Source organism: Physeter macrocephalus, unplaced genomic scaffold (assembly GCF_002837175.3).
Source record: "Physeter macrocephalus isolate SW-GA unplaced genomic scaffold, ASM283717v5 random_619, whole genome shotgun sequence".
In the NCBI taxonomy this organism is placed as follows: domain Eukaryota; kingdom Metazoa; phylum Chordata; class Mammalia; order Artiodactyla; family Physeteridae; genus Physeter; species Physeter macrocephalus.
In genome coordinates this window covers 3,827-23,470 of record NW_021145921.1, presented here as the reverse complement: position 1 = coordinate 23,470, position 19,644 = coordinate 3,827, and the positions used below count along the sequence as shown (strand labels likewise).

Here is a 19,644-nt window from a genome sequence, read left to right as displayed (position 1 = left end):
ACGCGCAGGCTCAGCGGCCATGGCTCACGGGCCCAGCCGCTCCGCGGCATGTGGGATCTTCTCGGACCGGGGCACGAACCCACGTCCCCTGCATCGGCAGGCGGACTCTCAACCACTGTGCCACCAGGGAAGCCCTAAATTGCTGAGTTTTAATGTTGCGTGTATAAAATTGGGATGTCTCAGACTTTCTGAAGCCACGGGATCAAGCCAGCCAGTTGGGGAAGACCATGGACAGCATGGGGAGGGTGGATGGTTGGGGAGGAGGCCATGGGCAGAGGAGTGGCCTGATGCCTTTCTTGGTTAGATTGGGAGATCAGTAGCCCCTGATCCTCTTGGCATCACTGCATTGAAATAATATAGAGTTTACCGTGTGCCAGATGCCATCTTTTACTTTCTATGTATTGATATGAGCTTATTTAATCCTCACAATCCAATGAGGTACATGTTATTATCCTCATTTTACAGTGGAGGATACGGAGTGCCTTACCGAATGGATACCAAAATGACCATGGCTTTCTGCATCCCTATTACAAAGTTAATAGCTTTTTCTTCTTACTGAAAATAATATATCATGGCAGAAGATTTAACAAATATAGGCAAAGAGGAGAAAACAGAAACCACCCATAATTCAACCACTTTGAGAAAGCTGCTCTTAACATTTTGGTATCTATTTCCCTAGATCAGGGGTCTGCAAACGATGGCCCTCAGGCCGAATCTGCCTGTTTTCTAAAGAAATAAAGTTCTTAAAAACAAACTGAACTGCTTGTTGGTTAATGGAATGTAATTATGATGAAAGCACTGTTCATATTTGTAAGATGATATTGACCTTCAGAGTCCTTTTCTAAGTCCTGTTTCGTTTCAGCAGTTCAGTCCTAGGAAGTTTTAGAAGAAAAGCTGCCTGCAGTTTGTGGGAGGCAGGTAGGCCAGTTCAGGGGCCGGAAATCATTTGGTCATTTGTTTGTTCTTTCGGACAACATGCATAAGCCTTGTTGAACGGAGACAGTCTTAATTGAAAATACAAATTCTGTGGTGGCATAGCATCATTATCGGTTTCTGTCATTCATTTCTGGTTTTGTTTCCTGGCGAAGAAGTCCGTTTTTTCATTTCTGATGGGCAGAGCTTGGGTTGGGGTGGGGGTGAGGGGGACAGACTACAGGTTTGTAGAAGGCTTTTCCCACGGGGAACTGTCCTGGATGGATAGACTTTATACAACAGAAAATGCCCACACCCAACATTTCCTGGTGTGATGGGAAGAGCCCCAGTCCCGCTGACTTGCTGGGTGATTCCCTTTGCCTGACAGGACCTCAGTTTGCCCATCTGTAAACTGGGCTTTCTCTCCCCACAGTGGCTTATTGGCTTCCAGCTTTGCTCTTCCCAGTGACGTGCTGGCAGTGTTCCTTAGGGTCTATCCGTTTTTTTTTTTTTTTTTTTTTTTTTTTTCCAAATATTTGTTTATTTATTTGGCTACGCCGGGTCTTAGTTGCGGCACGTGGGATCTTCGTTGCCGCGTGTGGGATCTTTTGTTGCGGCATGCGAACTCCTAGTTGCAGCATGTGGGATCTAGTCCCCTGACTAGGGATCGAACCCGGGGCCCCTGCATTGGGAGCACGGAGTCTTACCCACTGGAGCACCAGGGAAGTCCCGGGTCTATCAGTTCTTCACCAAAACTTTTGGCCCCCCCCCCCCAACCCACTCAGCCCCAGCCTCCCCAAATGCCTGGAGACACAGTTGCTGGATGCACCCCTGGGTGGCGAACCTCTAACTTAATGCCTGGCAGGTGGCTATCTCCCTGCTTGAATAGCCCATTTGTGGGTTGAGAGAGTGGGCTGAATGCCTGATTCTGCACCTGTCAAAACCCCACTGAATGACAGCAGAGAGATTTTTCTTAAAGAGCTGGAAACCCATCAGGCCCTGGAAGAACAGGAGGGGAAGTGACCAGCAACATTTTGGAAGCCAGAAAGCAGGACAAGCGGCCACTGGCTGAGCAGAACCAAGAGGGCTGAGCCATAAGGCAGCAGCGAGGGAAGCTGAGAACCTGTACCCCAGAGGCGCAGGGCTTGGCAACATTGGGTGCCTCTGCGTCTGGGAGCATCTACATGAGAAGAATTGGGTGAAAGAGTCCCAGATCCCCTCATCTCCAGGTGGCTGGGGGCTTCCCGGACCGGGGCACGAACCCGCATCCCCCGCATCGGCAGGTGGACTCCCAACCACTGCGCCACCAGGGAAGCCCCTGTACCACCTTTTTGACTGGATGGAACTACTGGCGGATATGCCCCAGCAAAACGCGGGAGTCCATCAAGAAAGAGGGCGCCATGTGGTCCCTCAAATTCAGGATCAAACCCCAAGGAAAGGCAAAGGGAATTCTAAGGATGCCAGTGAAGGGAAGTCCCAGTTGACGGTTGCACAGGGGTTTAGGGAACAGCATCTGGATGAAAGGAGAGTCGAGGCCTTCAGGAATGATGTGGTCAATGGAAAATAATGGAACCGATCAATTATCTTACGTGTACTAAGAGGCTGAGGAGTGAGATGAATTAGCGACAGATGCAAGGAAAACCAAGTCAATGAAAAAAAAAAATCACTAACTCCAGGGGAAAAAAAAAAAAAGGAACATCTGGTATACCGCAGCCCCTCACCCGTGAATAATGATCCCAGACTCATAAAACACCGAATACTGAATTTACCAAATTGCAGTATACCTGTACTGAGAGGCTGGGGAAAGGGGAGCAGATGGGATGGCTGCTTAAGAGCACTAATTCCACATCTGTCAAGATAAGAAGTTCATAGGTGGATGGCGTCTTTTTTTTTTTTTTTTTTTTTTTTTTTTTTCCGGTATGCGGGCCTCTCACTGTCGTGGCCTCTCCCGTTGCGGAGCGCAGGCTCCGGACGCACAGGCTCAGCGGCCGTGGCTCACGGGCCCAGCCGCTCCGCGGCATGTGGGATCTTCCCGGACCGGGGCACGAGCCCGTGTCCCCTGCATCGGCAGGCGGATTCTCAACCACTGCGCCGCCAGGAAAGTCCCCGGATGGCGTCTTAAATGGATGACTCACGAGATAATGCATAATAACGCATATAATAATAACGCATATTGTTCAGAACCATGGAGATGTGTAAATGCCAGAAAGAGTGAAAACGTGATTTCCTCTGGGGTGGGGTTCTAGAGGGGGGATGGGGCAAGGACCCTCTAATAGGTTATACATTTTTTTGTTTTCAGTTTTTTTCAAAAAGTTTGATATACACGTACAGAAAAGCACATGAAAGATACAAACTGTTTAACAAGTGTAAAGTATTAGAATGTGGGAACTTCCCTGATCGTAAACTTGCACCCCTGTTCTAAGCTTTTCTGTATTATTTGAGCTCCTAAATTATGGGCATATAAAGTAAGAATGACTCTAAGATGAAAAATCTGATCGTACAGCTTGGGGCAGGTCAGGGGGTCGTTCCTACTTCATTTGTGATCTGACCTCTGGAGTCTCCTCCTAAAGTGTTTCAAGTTCCCTGGAGGGGGATTGCAAAGCAGCAGGGGTCTGATGGGCTTTGGCTTCTCTGTGGATGTGCATTTCATAGCTGCCAGGTGCCCGACCCCCTCCCCGAGCGTCCCAGACCTGCTTGCTCATGGGTCTGTCCTGTTCCCTGGCAGGCCCAGCATGTCCGGGCTCCACCTGGCGAGAAGAGGCCGAGAACAGAAGAAGCTGGACCTGCACAGAGACTTTACTGTGGCTTCCCCTGCCGAGTTCGTCGTGCGCTTTGGGGGGGATCGGGTCATCGAGAAGGTACAGATGGGGTCCCGGCACTCGGTGTGGGGTGAGGTGGGCCAACCAGCCTCAGGCTGCAGAGAAAAAGTCGTGCCCCTTTGTGAGCGCTTGCGAAGGGCTGGGCCCTGGGGTTCATCAGCTTTTCACCCTCACAACAGCCTAAGTGACAGGTGCGTGACCCCATGTCACAGAGGAGGAGACTGGGGCCTCTGAGAAGGGTGGGGAGGCAAAGACCCTTTGTGCAGGGGGCTGCTTTCTGGGTTTCTAGGAGGGGAGCCTAAAACCCAGCCCTGTCCTCTCAAGGGGTATAGCTCCTTACAGGAGAGCAGACCCAGATACTAGAATGACAGTGACGAAAGGAAACAGCTAAAATTGGTGGTTTGTGAAGGCTTTTCACATTGTTTCCTGTTCCAGCCGGTAAAGGCCCTGACCTCGTGCTGTTTGATCATTCCCGTCATATTCACGGAGAAGCTAGAACTCAGGGATTTGACATTGGTTGTCCAAAGTCATGTAGGTAGTAAGTGCTGAAGTCAGGATTTGAACCCAGGTCAGTTTGACTGAAAGGCCTTTTTCTTTTCCATTTTATTTGAGGGTGGTAATAATAATGATAACAATTACAACAACAATAACAATGGCGGCAGCTACCATTTATTGAGGGTCTCCTCTGGGCCAGGCATCCTGTTAACTGCTTTACATTGCTGTGTCTCATTTAACCATCCCCACAGCATTGTCAGTGGGTATTATTTTACAGATGAGGAAACTGAGGCCCAGACAGGGGAAGTGCCTTGCCTGGGTCTCACAGCTAATCAGTGGCAGAGCTAGAATTTGAAACCAGAGCCCATGCCCTCACCCCAGCATCCTAAGTACGGCATAGAGACTCATATAGGTTCCCCAACCCGGCTGCCACCAATCTCCCTGGCTGAAAATGCACACACCCACGCGCCTCCCTCCCCACCCCGAAGCCTTGCTCTGATAATTAGGTTGAGGAAGCCATAGCCCAGCCGTTCTATTATCACTCATGGGACGCATTTTTGAAAGGGGAGAAGGAACGCAGAAACTACGGTGGCCGCTCGCGGGATGTGATATCTGGGCTCGCATTCCCTTCTGTAAAATAGAGGCAATCACATCCCAAAACTCCAATGGGACTTGTCCTTCAGGGCCATCATGAAGATTAGTCAGCGATGGAAGGACCTTAAAATTATGGACTTGGTACAGAAGTTGGAGCTTTGGACCTATACACCTAATTTTTTTTTTTTTCAAACAAGAAAACTAGAGCTTGGTTTTATAGAGACCAAACCAGGAGGTTTACCAGTCTGAGCTCCTCATATGAAAATGAAGCACAGAGTGGGAAGGGATCTGCCTAAGGTCACACAGCAAGTTCACAACACAGTGAGAACTGAAACTAGGACCCCTCTGTTGCTGGGGACAGCCAGCCTCACTGCCTTTCTTCCTTCCCAAATCTGGGACCTTTAACCTTCTGGATACAGAAGCAGCCACCGGGGACAGTTCAGAGCATAGGTCATACTGTGGAGGGCTCACGAGTGCCAGCTCTGCCACTTACTAGCTGTTTGATCTTGGGCAAGTGCCTTAACTCCTCTGGGTTTTAATGTCTTTAACCCCAAATAGTGATAAAAATACAACCCCTTTCAAAGGGCTGTTGTGAGGTTGAAATGAAATGGTCCTGGTAAAACACACTGTACTATAGCTTGGTACATACTAAACGCTCAAAAAATGTTACATGAACATGATGGCGCCAAACAAAGGAATCAGAAATCATTCATCCATCCATCCATCCGATCATCTATCCTCCCATTATCCATTCAACCATCCATCCATTGGATCATCCATTCATGCATCCAGCAGACTTTAAGTACCTGCTCTGTGTGCCGTAGAACTACAAAGAGGTGCCATGGGAGGCTCACAGAGGTGAGATGAACCCTGGGGTAGCACTCAGCCTCCAGCACAGGTAGATGTGCAGCTCTGGCCCCTTCCTCGTTTTCCCCCTTCCAGGTGCTCATCGCCAACAATGGTATCGCCGCCGTGAAATGTATGCGCTCCATCCGCAGGTGGGCCTATGAGATGTTCCGAAATGAGCGGGCCATCCGGTTTGTAGTCTTGGTAACCCCCGAGGACCTCAAAGCCAACGCAGGTATTGATACTTGGGCCCTGACTTTCTTCCCCTCTGCCACGTACCCCCGTCCTTACCTGCCCTCACCTCCTTCACCCCACCTGGGCCAAGTCCATCCTGGACCCCAAACAGCATCGTAGGGTACCTCTCCTGAGCTCGTATTTATTTCCCCTTTCTTTATGTAATTAAAATTTCTTCTGACAACAAGAGTGACCCATATGTCTTATAAAAATGCAAATGGTTTGGGGCTTCCCTGGTGGCGCAGCGGTTGCGCGTCCGCCTGCCGATGCAGGGGAACTGGGTTCGCGCCCCGGTCTGGGAGGATCCCACGTGCCGCGGAGCGGCTGGGCCCGTGAGCCATGGCCGCTGGGCCTGCGCGTCCGGAGCCTGTGCTCCGCAACGGGAGAGGCCACAACAGGGGGAGGCCCGCGTACCGCAAAAAAAAAAAAAAAAAAAAAAAAAAAATGCAAATGGTTAACATGCAAAGCGGAAATCTCACCTTTGAGAAACGTTACAGTAGATTGGTGTTTCTTCCTCCGTATGTTTTCTTCTTGCACTTGTATGTTTTTCAATCATTCCTTCATTTTTCTATTTCTTTACCTCTCCATGTCTATTACCATTGATCACTCTGTTAATAACTATTGGACAATTTGCTTTTTTCCCTGAACAATTGTATCCCTTTACAGACCCTGCACACAGCAGCCAAACAGATCTTTTAAAAACACAGCTCAGGTCCCATCAGCCCCCTCCTGTGTCCAGCACCAGCTACCTCAGCCCCCCGAGCCTCCCCAGAGTTCAGGCCCTTGGCTCTGCTCTGCACAGACGTGGCCTCCTTTTTGCTCATTACAGTGAGGACAGGTTTCCTTGTTAGCCCCATTTTACAGATGAGATAATCGAGGCACGAGGGTGTAACTCACTTGCCCGGGGTCATGCAACCAGTATGTGATGCAGGCGGGATTGAAACCCTGGGCTGAGTCCACACCCTTAGGTTGTTGGGTCTCCCATCGTGCTCAGGCTAAAATTCCAGAACCTCATTCAGGCCAATTAAGGCCTCACATGACTTGGCCCCTGCTGGCCTGCTGGACCCCCATCTCCCACCTCTAGACATCCATCCCTGGGCCCCAGTCACACTGGCCTCATCAGTTTTGGCCTCGCTCTTTCCTGTTGCAGAGGCTTGGAATTTTCTGGACCTTCTGCTGACAGTGCTTTCCTGAAGCTCTTTTTTTTTTTTTTTTTTTTTTTTTTTTTTTTTGTGCGGTGATACATCTAAGTTTGGAGCAGCCAGAAATGGATTCAAAACCTCCTTTGCAAGTGATCATGACTGTGATGTGAACTCAGGCAAGGAACTAAGGCTCTCTGAGCCTTGCCTTCTCCATCCGTACAATGGGGACGTATTGTTCGTGTTTTTTTTTTTTGCGGTATGCAGGCCTCTCACTGTGTGGCCTCTCCCGTTGCGGAGCACAGGCTCCGGACGCGCAGGCCCAGTGGCCATGGCTCACGGGCCCAGCCGCTCTGCGGCATGTGGGACCCTCCCGGACCGGGGCACGAACCCGCGTCCCCTGCATCGGCAGGCGGATTCTCAACCACTGCGCCACCAGGGAAGCCCTCGAAGCTCTTTGTACAGCAGGTCTCCACCCCTCCACGCACGACTTGGGTCTCATAGTCCTCCTGGGCATCCCTCTCAGAGAGCCCTGGCGCTGCTCACAGCCTCTAGTTACCATGTTTGTCTCTTGTTTATCTTCTCCAACAGGATAGTAAAATTCAGCGAGGAGAGGGTCATGGTCTGACTTCTCGCTTTATAATCTCTGGGACCTCTCCAGTCGCCAACACAACGTGTTGGGTAATCATCAGAGGCCGGCGGGCCCGGAAGGAAGCATGGCTCTCAAGTTTCTTTCCAAGTCTGCACATAAAGTTCAACATCATTCCTTTTCAGGGTCTTTGAGACTTTCATAGTACAGATGTACCAACTCCTGAGTTTTGATTGAGTCTAGCTTTTCACAGTTCAAAACACTGCCCCGTGAACACCCTCTTACATCATTCTTTGGCCTCGTCGATGAGTGTTTTCTTAGAACATATTTCTAGAAGTGGGATTCTGGTTTTAAAGAACATGAATATTTTTAAATCAAAACATTGTATTGTATTCAGCTTTTTTTTTTTTTTTTTTTTGGTGGTACGTGGGCCTCTCACTGTTGTGGCCTCTCCCGTTGCGGGGCACAAGCTCCGGACGCGCACGCTCAGTGGCCGTGGCTCACGGGCCCAGCCGCTCCGCGGCATGTGGGATCTTCCCGGACCGGGGCACGAACCGGTGTCCCCTGCATCGGCAGGCGGATTCTCAACCACTGCGCCACCAGGGAAGCCCTGTATTCAGCTTTGAAAAGGAAGGAAATCCCGTCTCATGTTACAACAGGGATGAACCTTGAGGACGTTATGCTCAGAGAAATAAGCCAGTCAAATACTCTGTGATTCCACTTGTATGGGGCACCTAGAGTAGTCAGATTTATAGAGACAAAGTAGAATGGTGGTTGCCAGGGGCTTCGGGGAGGGGGATGGGGAATTGTCATTTTATGGGTATCGAGTTTGAGATGCGTGAGATGAAAAAGTTCTGGAGATCTGTTTCACAACAATGTGAATACTTGACAGTACTGAGCTGTACACTTCAAAAGTGATTAAGATGGGGGCTTCCCTGGTGGCGCAGCGGTTGTGCGTCCGCCTGCCAGTGCAGAGGAACCGGGTTCGCGCCCCGGTCTGGGAGGATCCCACATGCCGCGGAGCGGCTGGGCCCGTGAGCCATGGCCGCTGAGCCTGCGCGTCTGGAGCCTGTGCTCCGCAACGGGAGAGGCCACAGCAGAGGGAGGCCCGCATACCAAAAAAAAAAAGTGATTAAGATGGTAAAGTTTGTTATGTGTTTTTTTTTACCATGATTAAAAACAAACATTGTATTGTTTAATGGCTAAACAATATTAAGATAAACCTTAAATAAGAATTTTTAGGGCGTTCCCTGGTGGCCTAATGGTTAGAATTCCAGGCTTTCACTGCTGTGGCCTGGGTTCAGTCCCTGGTCGGGGAACTGAGATCCTGCAAGCCACGTGGCAAGGCCAAAAATTTTTTTAAAAAAAAGAATTTTTAAAACCCACCTCTAATCTGACTATCTTGATAGCTTGTTTCCTTCTTTTTTGTTGTCTTCCAGGCCTTGTCCAGACACCCATGTTTTCTTTTTTTTTTTTTGAAGTCTTTATTGTTTATGTTTTGGTTTTTTTTGGCCATGAGTCATGTGGGATCTTAGCTCCCCGACCAGGGATTGAACCCACACCCCCTGCATTGGAAGCACAGAGTCTTAACCACTGGACTGCCAGGGGAGTCCCCAGATACACATATATTTTCACATGATTAAGTCATACTCAGTTTTCTTTGAACTATCATATACATTTGTCCATTGTTGCCCTAGAATCTTCATGGTTATCCTTTCAGTAGCGGTGCGTGGTTGCATCCTGCAGATGTCCTGTCCTCGACTTCAGTCTCTCAGCCCTTCTTTTCTTTTCTCTCCTGTTTAATCCCAGAGTATATCAAGATGGCAGATCAGTACGTCCCCGTCCCGGGAGGGCCCAACAACAACAATTATGCCAATGTGGAGCTGATTGTGGACATTGCCAAGAGGATCCCCGTGCAGGTAAGTCAGACGGGACACCCCAGTCTACCCACAGCGGGGGTGATGCCCTGAGCTCTGGAGCAACCTGATTCCGCAGTTTGGAAGGGATGGAGGAGCTGGGTCCTAGGAGACTCTGAAATCCAGGGCTGATGTGACCCAGCAAAGAGCTTCTCGGGTGTGGTGGGAGGCGGGTTCTTGAAGAAAGACCTTTGTTCATGCCTCTTTGTGTTTGCAGGCAGTGTGGGCTGGCTGGGGCCATGCTTCTGAAAACCCCAAACTTCCGGAGCTCCTGCACAAGCACGAGATTGCTTTCTTAGGTAGAGTGCGCCTCCATCAGATGCGTGGGAATTGGGGTGTTGATGGGCTGCTCGGTGGATCAGATTCTCTTTAATACTGCCCTGTAAGGAGGGGACCAGTTTGATATTCCCACGTCACACTTCCATGGTCAGGAGCAAATGAATCCAGGGGTGGGAGGTCACGTGGATAGGTCGGCCAGCCCAGGGAAATAGGAGCCATTACCATGGTTACTACAGCAGAATAATGCCGGGCAAGCAGAACCCTCTGCTGGTGTTCCTGTTGGTACTGAGATACCAGTCATGTTCAGATTTCTAACTAGGTTTGGAAACCTTTCTGATAAGGCCACACCTTTTCTTGGGCTGTTCTCAGACCTTTGGAATGCCCTCACCCCCTGGGACCAGAGCCTCTTATCTCTACTACTTATTAGGTAAAATGATACTTATTGTCTATGGCATCTGTTTGTTTCAGGATTTGGATTTGAAATTTGTAAACTTTGCTCAGTTACACTATCTGTTAGGTGTGATGGGAAGCATTTACCATCCCCAATAAATCCCTATTGCTGCTCCTTATCTCTGGGCCCACACCCCAGACTTGCATATAAAGCAGCTTGTTGCTAAGTCAATACCTGATATTCACCTAAGGGTCTGCCTGGTGACCTGTGCTCACTGATGTATTCTTTGTCCATGACCTCTGATTGGCTGTCACATGGGACTCTCATTATCTCTCATGTTTAATTCTGGAGATTGATGGTCCAGCCCCAGAGCCAGCCAACTACAGCCCAGGCCAAATCTGGCCTACTGCCTGCTTTTGTAAATAAAGTTTTATTGAAACACGGCCCTGCCCATTCATTTATGTATTGCTTATGGCTCGTTATAGAAAAAGTTTGCGTGGTCTAGTGTTTTGAGGTGCTGGCTTGCCCCCTTGGTCTAGCTTTTTGCTAGTGAACTTTGTATAGGCCACAGAGCTTAGGTTGTAAATCACGTTTACAATCCACATGTATTGAAAGTTGACTGGTAAAGTAGCAGACTAATAGATTTTTTCTTCCCCGACTTGATGTTAAATCCTTGGAAGCTGGGACTTGGGACTTTTCTTTGTGCACCTGGTTGGCACCTGGCTTCCAGGGCCTTGTGGCTGACTTGAGTCTGCCTTCCCCTTTGCCCCAATCCCTCAGGCCCTCCCAGCGAGGCCATGTGGGCAGTGGGAGACAAGATCGCCTCCACCATCGTGGCCCAGACGCTGCAGATCCCAACGCTGCCCTGGAGCGGAAGCGGTAAGGGACCCGGAACCTCACTTCGGGGGAACTCCTGGGCCCAATCTTGCTAATGTGAGCAGAGGGGGTGACAGGAGTATACTTTTTAAATTCTTTCATTAAAAATGTTTTAAATGATCATGAAAGTGGTCCTATGTCATTGTAGACAACTTAGAAGCTAGGAGAAGTACAGAAAAAGAAACAGAAATCCTTTATAATTGACTGACCCGGTTTTGATCATGTGTTCCAGCCTTTTTTCTAGGCACATCCTTTAAAAAACCAGAGCTCTTACATTTAATAGTTTGTGACTTGTTTTTTCTCACTAATCTTTCTATGTCAGTAAATACACTTTACAACATTTAAAATGCCTGCATAGGACTGTATTTTTTTGTGTGTGGTATGCGGGCCTCGCTCTGCTGCGGCCTCTCCCACTGCGGAGCACAGGCTCCGGACGCACAGGCTCATTGGCCATGGCTCACGGGCCCAGCCGCTCCGCGGCACGTGGGATCTTCCCAGACCGGGGCGCGAACCCGGTTCCCCTGCATCGGCAGGCGGACGCGCAACCACTGCGCCACCAGGGAAGCCCAGGACTGTATTATACAGATGTACCGTAATTGATTTATAGTTATACATTTAGGTTGTTTCCGATGAATTTTTTCTAATTTTGAAAATATTCAAAGCTTTGATAGTCCTGTACCTAACTCTCTACGTCCATTTTAGTCACTTCCTTAGGATAAATTCCTAAAAGTGGAATTTCTAGGATAAATTTAAAAAATAAACAGGAAAAAGTCTCAAGAGTTTCTTATTCAGTTTGATTTTTTTCCTCCAAAGATTGAATTTTAAATTTAGAATGAAAAGTTTGTTTCTGTTTTTGTTTTTGTTTTAAATCTTCACAGGGTTTTGGAAAGTAATGACTCACGTACGAATGACTCCATAGGGTAGAGCTGGAGTTGGGATTTTTTGGGGTTCAGGTTAATATGGCTGTACTTGGTAGACTCAGTCTGAACTTTCTTAAGCTTGATTTCGCCTTCAGGGTTGAGTCAGTCCTTAAGGAAATTAAAATCCACTGCAGGAAGCTGAAGGACTGTGTCTGAATTCTGCTGGTCCAGAGGCCAGGTCTAGAGTGGCTTTGGTGGGAAGAGGCCCTGTGTTTCTGTGTCGTGTCTATGCTCTTTTGGGAAAGATTCAGTTTTCTTTGTGACCCTCCAGGTCTGACGGTGGAGTGGGCAGAAGATAGTCTGCAGCAGGGGCAAAGGATCAGCGTCCCAGAGAACATTTACAACGATGGTTGCGTGAAAGATGTCGATGAGGGCTTGGAGGTAAACGCTCCTGGGAGTTTAGGTGCCAGAACCTTCTCATCATCCTGGTAGCAGCGGAAACCTCTAAAGTGGTCTGTTTGTCCTTTGCCCCCAGGCAGCAGAAAAAATTGGTTTTCCCTTGATGATCAAAGCTTCTGAAGGCGGTGGAGGGAAAGGCATCCGGAAGGTGGAGACTGCTGAGGACTTCTCAATACTTTTCAGACAAGTGAGCTGTTCGCGCTGCATATTTTTCCATGTGTCTTTGGGAATTGTGTTTATTCAGTTGGTGGCCACCAGATTCTTTCCACTAACATTATTGTGTCACAATCAAGAGGACACTTGCGAGAGCTGCAATATTGCTGTGTTGTGTTGCAAAACAAATGTATACATTTTTACTCACAGAAGTCCAAGGCTTTTGTTGATCTGTACACTATTTCCTTAAGATGTTTGATTCTATGAATCAGTGTGTCTCTAAAGGATTTCAGAGGTATCTGTTTGTGAGAATATCTGTTTGTGTCTATATTTGTCTATCGAGAGATGGGATAGTTTGTACATTTTAGCAGTTCCAATATTTTTAACATTTCTAGACAATTGATTTTTATTGTCTGAACGAATCGTATATTTACTTATTTGTAGCTGGTTTTCCACTTTTAAAACATTATGCCCAAGGGGTGGGGGAAGGGATAAATTAGGAGCCTGCGATTAACATATACACATTACTACGTATAAAATAGATAACCAACAAGGGCCTACTGTATAGCATGGGAACCATACTTAATATTATGTAATAACCTATAAGGGAAAAGAATCTGAAAAAGAAAATAATGTATATATAAAACTGAATTGGGCTTCTCTGGTGGCACAGTGGTTAAGAATCCACCTGCCAATGCAGGGGACACGGGTTCAAGCACTGGTCTGGGAAGATCCCACATGCTGCGGAGCAGCTAAGCCCACGCGCCACAACTACTGAAGCTCGCGTGCCTAGAGCCCGTGCTCCACGACAAGAGAAGCCCCTGCAATGAGAAGCCCGCGCGCCACAACAAGTAGCCCCCGCTCACTGCAGCTAGAGAAAGCCCGTGCACAGCAACGAAGACCCAACGCGGCATAAAATAAAATAAACAAAAAACACTGAATTGCTGTGCTGTACACTTGAAACGTACATGATATAGTAAATCAACTACACTTCAATTAAAAATTTTTTTAAAAGGTCACCTAACTATAGATTAAAGAAAAACCCATAATGCCCATTGTTGGCAATGTTTATAAAAATTCATACCGGTAATCTTCCCGTTCTTAACCCAACTATTTTAATATTTCTAGGCTTTCTTGTAGACCTTGCTCACATGTATATTTAATTTGTTTTATTTTTTAAATTTTTATTTTTTTATTGAAGTATAGTGATTTACGATGTTTCAGGTGTACAGCGAAGTGATTCAGTTATACATATATATCTCTTCTTTTTCACATTCTTTCCTATTATAGGTTATTACAAAATATTCACATGTATATTTTAAAGAGTTGTATTTGGCCTACACAATATTTTGTTCTACGTTTAAAAAATTTCAAACTGTGGATCATAAACAGTTTTACCCTGTCCAGTCCTTATATTCTGATGATTGCACAGTGTTCCCTATGTGGCCATTGTCTTATTTATCAAACCTTTCCCTTTTTGTGAAATGTTAAGCTTGCTTCCATTTTCATTATTATGCACAGTGCCACTATAGTATAACATGGTATTTAATAGTATAAATAATATTTAGGTTTTTTTTCTTCTTCTGAACTATTTTCTTGGGTAAAGACCATGGGGAAAGAAGGATTTAGTTAAATAGCATGTACTTTACATGCACTGACAAATACATACCAGTAAATTGCGTTCTCAAAAGGTTTACCGATTATACAGCTGTGGGCCATGTGTGAGTATTATATAAAGTAGTGGTTTCACTACCACATGTCCCTTATTGGGGTGTACCGGTTTGGGAGTATTTTGGGGGGCAGAATTTATATTTTCGAGAAAGTTGCAACAGCAGTACAGAGTCCCCATCTACCCTTCACCTCCTTTCCCCTATTGTTAACATCTTTTGTAACAGTACCACGATTGTCACAACTAAGAGATTAAGTTCATTAATCCATGTCTATTAAGTGAACTCCAGACTTGATTTGGATCACCCCACTTCTCCCCACTAATATCCCCTTTCTGTTTCAGGATCCAGTCCTGGATCCTACCTTGCCTTTAGGGGTTGTACATATTTTAAAGCTTTTATCTTTCTTTTTTTAAAAAACAGCCTTTACTCTTTAGGGTAGTTTTTAATTCACAGCAAAATTAAGTGGAAAGGACAGAGTTCCCATATATACCCCCTGTTCCCCAACTGCATGCAGAGCCTCCCCCAAGCTTGCTTTTTTACATTACATGAGTGCAATATGAAAATGTTCTCAGTGTCAGCATTTAGGCAATTCAGTAATACGTTACGAATAAAAAAGGAAAGGTCCCTTTCGCAACATCACCTCTCAACCCCTCACCCCCTTCTCAGATGTAACCCCGGTTAGCCACTGGGTTTCTTTCCAGTACTTTTACTGTAGTATAGACTTTTACATAGACCTTCATATAATTCTGTTTTATTATTTTTCACATAGGTGGGATCATCCCATGTGTTATTGCAACTTGCTTTTAAAAAGAATTTGTCTTAGAAATAATTCCATGTGAACACTTATTTGTACTTCATTTTTAAGGGTCTCTGGATAACATGCCTATAAGACAATGCCTTTCAGACATTAAAAGTATGGAGTAAGTCAGTCTGTAGGTTCCACCGAGGAGAGCTGGCTGAGAGAGTGAATTAAGTGGGAGGAAGAGAAGCCTACAGAGTAGTGTGTTTTGGTTCTATTTTTGTTTCAAGAAACATTTTCTCTGTACGCATAGAAGGAAACCAATTTGTACCCAACTCTTAACAGCATCTTATCCTTAGGAGATGGTGTTGCAGGAGAATTTCAGTTTCTGCATTATGTATTTTCATCATATTTGACTTTAAAACCACGAGAATGTAATGTCTTTGAGAGAGGTAAAACTAAAAGATCGGCAAAACCACGGGCATCCCTGCCATCGTTTCACGCCCTCTTTGGAGAACTTCCTGCTCCAGCCCTGCTTCCCCAGGGAAGAGCCAGCCACCCTGCCGTCCCCCCAGGTGCAGAGCGAGATCCCCGGCTCCCCAGTCTTTCTCATGAAGCTGGCCCAGCACGCCCATCACCTGGAGGTCCAGCTCCTCGCTGACCAGTATGGGAACGCCGTGTCCCTGTTTGGGCGTGACTGTTCCATCCAGCGGAGGCATCAGAAGATCATAGAGGAGGCGCCGGCCACCATTGCCACGCCGGCCGTGTTCGAGATCATGGAGCAGGTGGGCTCTGGGGAGTTCGGGGGCAGGCATCTCAGCTCAGACCCATCAAGAACTCTCAACAGTCCAAGTTGCCAAAGTGGGGTGGGTGTCCAAGAAGAGACCAAGTGGCGTGGGGGGCCCATCGTGGAGATGATTTCAGCCTCACACGGGGTTACTGGAGTACGATCTCGGAGGTCCCAAGGTAGTTTACACACAGCAGGTCCTCAGCCTGCCTTTGGTGAGGGAGCTAGTACGTTTTCCCCGAGAAAACCACTGGAAGCCCCTTGCCTATCTCCGTCTCTCTGCAGTGTGCCGTGCGCCTGGCCAAGACCGTGGGCTACGTGAGCGCGGGGACCGTTGAATACCTCTACAGCCAGGATGGCAGCTTCCACTTCTTGGAGCTGAATCCCCGCCTGCAGGTGGAACATCCCTGCACGGAAATGATCGCCGATGTCAACCTGCCGGCCGCCCAGCTACAGGCAAGGAAACGGGCTCCGAACCCTGGGGCTGCTTCTGCCCAGAGCGGGGGTCCCCTGTCCTGCTCAGATTAGACCTCCCTGCTCGTCTCTTGGCTGGTGTCCTGGGGAGTGACTGTTTTAATGTGTGGGCAGCACGGAGAGCCATGGTTTGTCACCTTTGTCTGGCCATAAAGCCCTTGGAGAAACTGGCAAAAGCCATGGACCTTCACCCTGGAAAAATCTATTTTATACAATTTGGGGGCATTTGTAGACCTCCCCAGTACCCGTTCATAGACCTTTTTTTCATTACAGCCTCCTCATGGAGCCCTTTCCCCTAATTTCTCCCCTATGAAATGTTACTATCACAGATACACTGTATATCGGTTTGGATACTGTAGATATAGCTGTGTGTTATACAGGCATACCTTGTTTTATTGCACTTTGCTTTATTGCCTTTTTTGTTTGTTTTTTTGTTTTTTACAAATTGAAGGTTTGTGGCAACCTGTGTCGAGCAAGTTATAATGGTGCCATTTTTCCAACAGCATTTGCTTGTTTCGTGTCTGTGTCACATTTTGCTAATTCTTGCAATATTTCAAACCCTCCACTAGCAAAAAGATTAAGACTCTCTGAAGGCTCAGGTGATGATTAGCATTTTTTAGCAATAAAGTATTTTTTATTTAAGGGACTCACATTGTTCTTTCAGACATACTGCTATTGCACGCTTAATAGACTCTACAGTATAGTGTAAATGGAACTTTTATATGTGCTGGGAATCCAAAAAATTTGTGTGACTTGCTTTATTGCAGTATTTGCTTTATTGTGGTGGTCGGCATTGAACCCCCAATATCTCCAAGGTCTGCCTGTACATAGAGTAAGATTATTTTCACCCCCAAGAACAAATGTTTACCCTCTTGGGCTCACCCTTGATAAGAACATGTCACCCAGAGTTAGGAACTCTTGCATTAATAGAAACTCTTTAATTTTTTAATTAATATCTCCTTCCTTCCTCCCTTTCTTTCTTTCTTGAAAATTTCTTTTAAATTTTTAAAAATTTAAATTTTGATTAAATTTAATTAACTGAAAATTTAATTTAATTAGTTTTACTTTGATTTAATTAGAATTTAACTTTAATTTCTTAAAAATCCTCCCAGAGTTTTTATTCCGTTTTTTATTTTGTTTATTTTTCTCAGTTTGAAAAATTTCAGAAAAGTTGCAAAAATAATACAATTAACACCCATACCCTGCACCTCGGTCCACCACTTGTTAGCATCTGACCACATTTGCTTCCTCTCTCTCTATTTGTGTTTTAGTATAATTTTTTTTTTTCTTGGCTGAACCTTTTGAGAGATGTTTTGGCTTGAACTTCATGCCACTTTGCCTCTAAATCTTTCAGATAAGAACCTCCTGGGAATAATACCGTGATAGAATCGCCCCACTCCAGAAATAGAGCTTTGACACCCTCCACTTACCTATCTAATGTTACTTACTGTCCACATGAAAGTTTTCCCTGTTGTCCCAATAATTTGTTGCTGTCCTTTGTTTTTCAAGTCCAGGATCCAATCCAGGACCCATACATCCCTTTCCATTTTCAAGTCTCCTAATCTCTTTAATCTGGAACCGTTCCCCAGTCTTATTTTTTTGTCCTGGATGTTGACATTTGTGAAGTGTTCAGGCAGAATGTCCCTCCATTTGGATTTGCCTGGTCATTTCTTCCTGCTGGAAGTCACTTAAACACTTTGGCAGGATATTACACAGGTACCATTGGGTTCCTTTTAGTGTGTCACATCCAAAGACCCAGCAGATTCAGTTTGATCTTTTGGTTCACCTGGTGTCCGTCACTGTCTGTTTTTCACTCGGTCCTCCAGCCCAGCTTTCCCTGTGTCCTTCACAAAACGTTCTTTGACTCTGCAGCTGGACACCATTCCCCCACCCCTTCCACAGCACTAAGGATCTGTAACTTTTATTTGATGCTCGCGATGTTGTTCTGTGACTGTCGCTTCTTTTCCCAGTGACACAGTTCACTCCTTGGGGGCAGGGTCAAGCTTTCTGTCTTTCTCGCTCCGTGCCTCTCCTGCCACCGTGTCGCCCCGTCTGGTAGGCACAGGAGGAGCTCAATATATCCGAAATCATTCACCACCCCCACCCCCCACCCCATCCCCCCACCCCCGCCTCCATGGCCTCTAGCACTAGCCTCCACGTTTGGGGACTGACCCTCTTTTGGGATGGGTTTCTTGATTTCAGATCGCCATGGGCGTGCCTCTGCACCGACTGAAGGATATCCGGCTTCTGTATGGAGAGTCCCCGTGGGGGGTGACGCCCATTTCTTTTGAGACCCCTTCCAACCCTCCCATCGCCCGAGGCCACGTCATTGCGGCCAGAATCACCAGCGAAAACCCAGATGAGGCAAGTCTGAGGGCCCTGAATTTCCACCATCTCCGACCTCCCAGCGTGTGGCAGACCCCGAACCTTAGCCTGTTGAGACACCCAGGTTCACAGTTTACAGGCGAGGACGCTGGGATGCGGGAAGGGACATGCCACGGTTTATCCACACGTGATGTGTCCCAGGTACCAGGCAGATGCCTTCATATATCAGTTACATGACAGCCCTGCCGCTGGGCACTGTGACCCCACATTACAGCGCGAGAGGTTGGGGTGACCACCTTCACACCCGGGACTTGCTGAGGCCATGGCCAAGCCCCACTGGTGAGCTTTACAGACCACGTCCATCTTTGGGACAAGCAGCCAGGTTTAGAGCACAGGTCCTTGCATTTCTGGCCCCATGAACTTTTTGCTGCAACATACAATCTGTTTCATTCTAAGGAGTCCCTATGTGACTTGTTCTTACTTGTGCCTTAAGATACCAACCAGCTGGCATCTATCAAGTTTACATGCTTACTGACAGTTGATTGTCACATAATCTCCATAATCTACCATAATTTAGTTGTTTAATAACTACATTTAAGAAATTTGAGATAAGAGAGGTTTGGGGTTTTTTTTACCCCCCCCACACCTTTTTTTGGTGTATAAATAGATAAATTTATTTATTTATTTATTTATTTATTTATGGCTGCATTGGGTCTTCGTTGCTGTGCCTGGGCTTCCTCTAGTTGTGGAGAGTAGGGGCTACTCTTCATTGCGGTGCGCAGGCTTCTCATTGCGGTGGCTTCTCTTGTTACAGAGTACAGGCTCTAGGCTCGCGGGCTTCAGTAGTTGTGGCACGTGGGCTGTAGACCGCATGCTCAGTAGTTGTGGCACACGGGCTTAGTTGCTCTGCGGTATGTGGGATCTTCCCGGACCAGGGCTCGAACCTGTGTCCCCTGCATTGGCAGGTGGATTCTCAACCACTGCACCACCAGGGAAGTCCTCCCACCCCACCCCCACCTTTTTTTTTTTTTTTTTTTTGGTGTGTGTGTGTGTGTGTGTGTGTGTGTGTGTGTGTGTGTGGTATGCG

At 47.0% G+C, this 19,644-nt stretch overlaps 1 protein-coding gene across 11 annotated transcripts in view; it reads left to right on the top strand.

Moving 5' to 3' along the window:
- The window catches only part of LOC114485149 (acetyl-CoA carboxylase 2-like), a 46,448-nt gene that overhangs the window by 22,984 nt on the left and 3,820 nt on the right, over positions 1 to 19,644 (top strand). For 9 of the 11 annotated variants that reach the window (XM_028485973.2, XM_028485974.2, XM_028485975.2 and 6 more), the window contains 10 exons: positions 3,638 to 3,770; positions 5,763 to 5,901; positions 9,438 to 9,547; positions 9,762 to 9,843; positions 10,995 to 11,093; positions 12,282 to 12,391; positions 12,486 to 12,596; positions 15,547 to 15,756; positions 16,044 to 16,214; positions 18,435 to 18,596. In XM_028485973.2, the coding sequence (XP_028341774.1) occupies positions 3,638 to 3,770; positions 5,763 to 5,901; positions 9,438 to 9,547; positions 9,762 to 9,843; positions 10,995 to 11,093; positions 12,282 to 12,391; positions 12,486 to 12,596; positions 15,547 to 15,756; positions 16,044 to 16,214; positions 18,435 to 18,596 (1,327 nt within the window). Of the gene's footprint in view, positions 1 to 6; positions 919 to 3,637; positions 3,771 to 5,762; positions 5,902 to 9,437; positions 9,548 to 9,761; positions 9,844 to 10,994; positions 11,094 to 12,281; positions 12,392 to 12,485; positions 12,597 to 15,546; positions 15,757 to 16,043; positions 16,215 to 18,434; positions 18,597 to 19,644 lie in introns of those variants that run through there. The other 2 variants (XM_028485980.2, XM_055083203.1) reach the window with 2 other exon arrangements.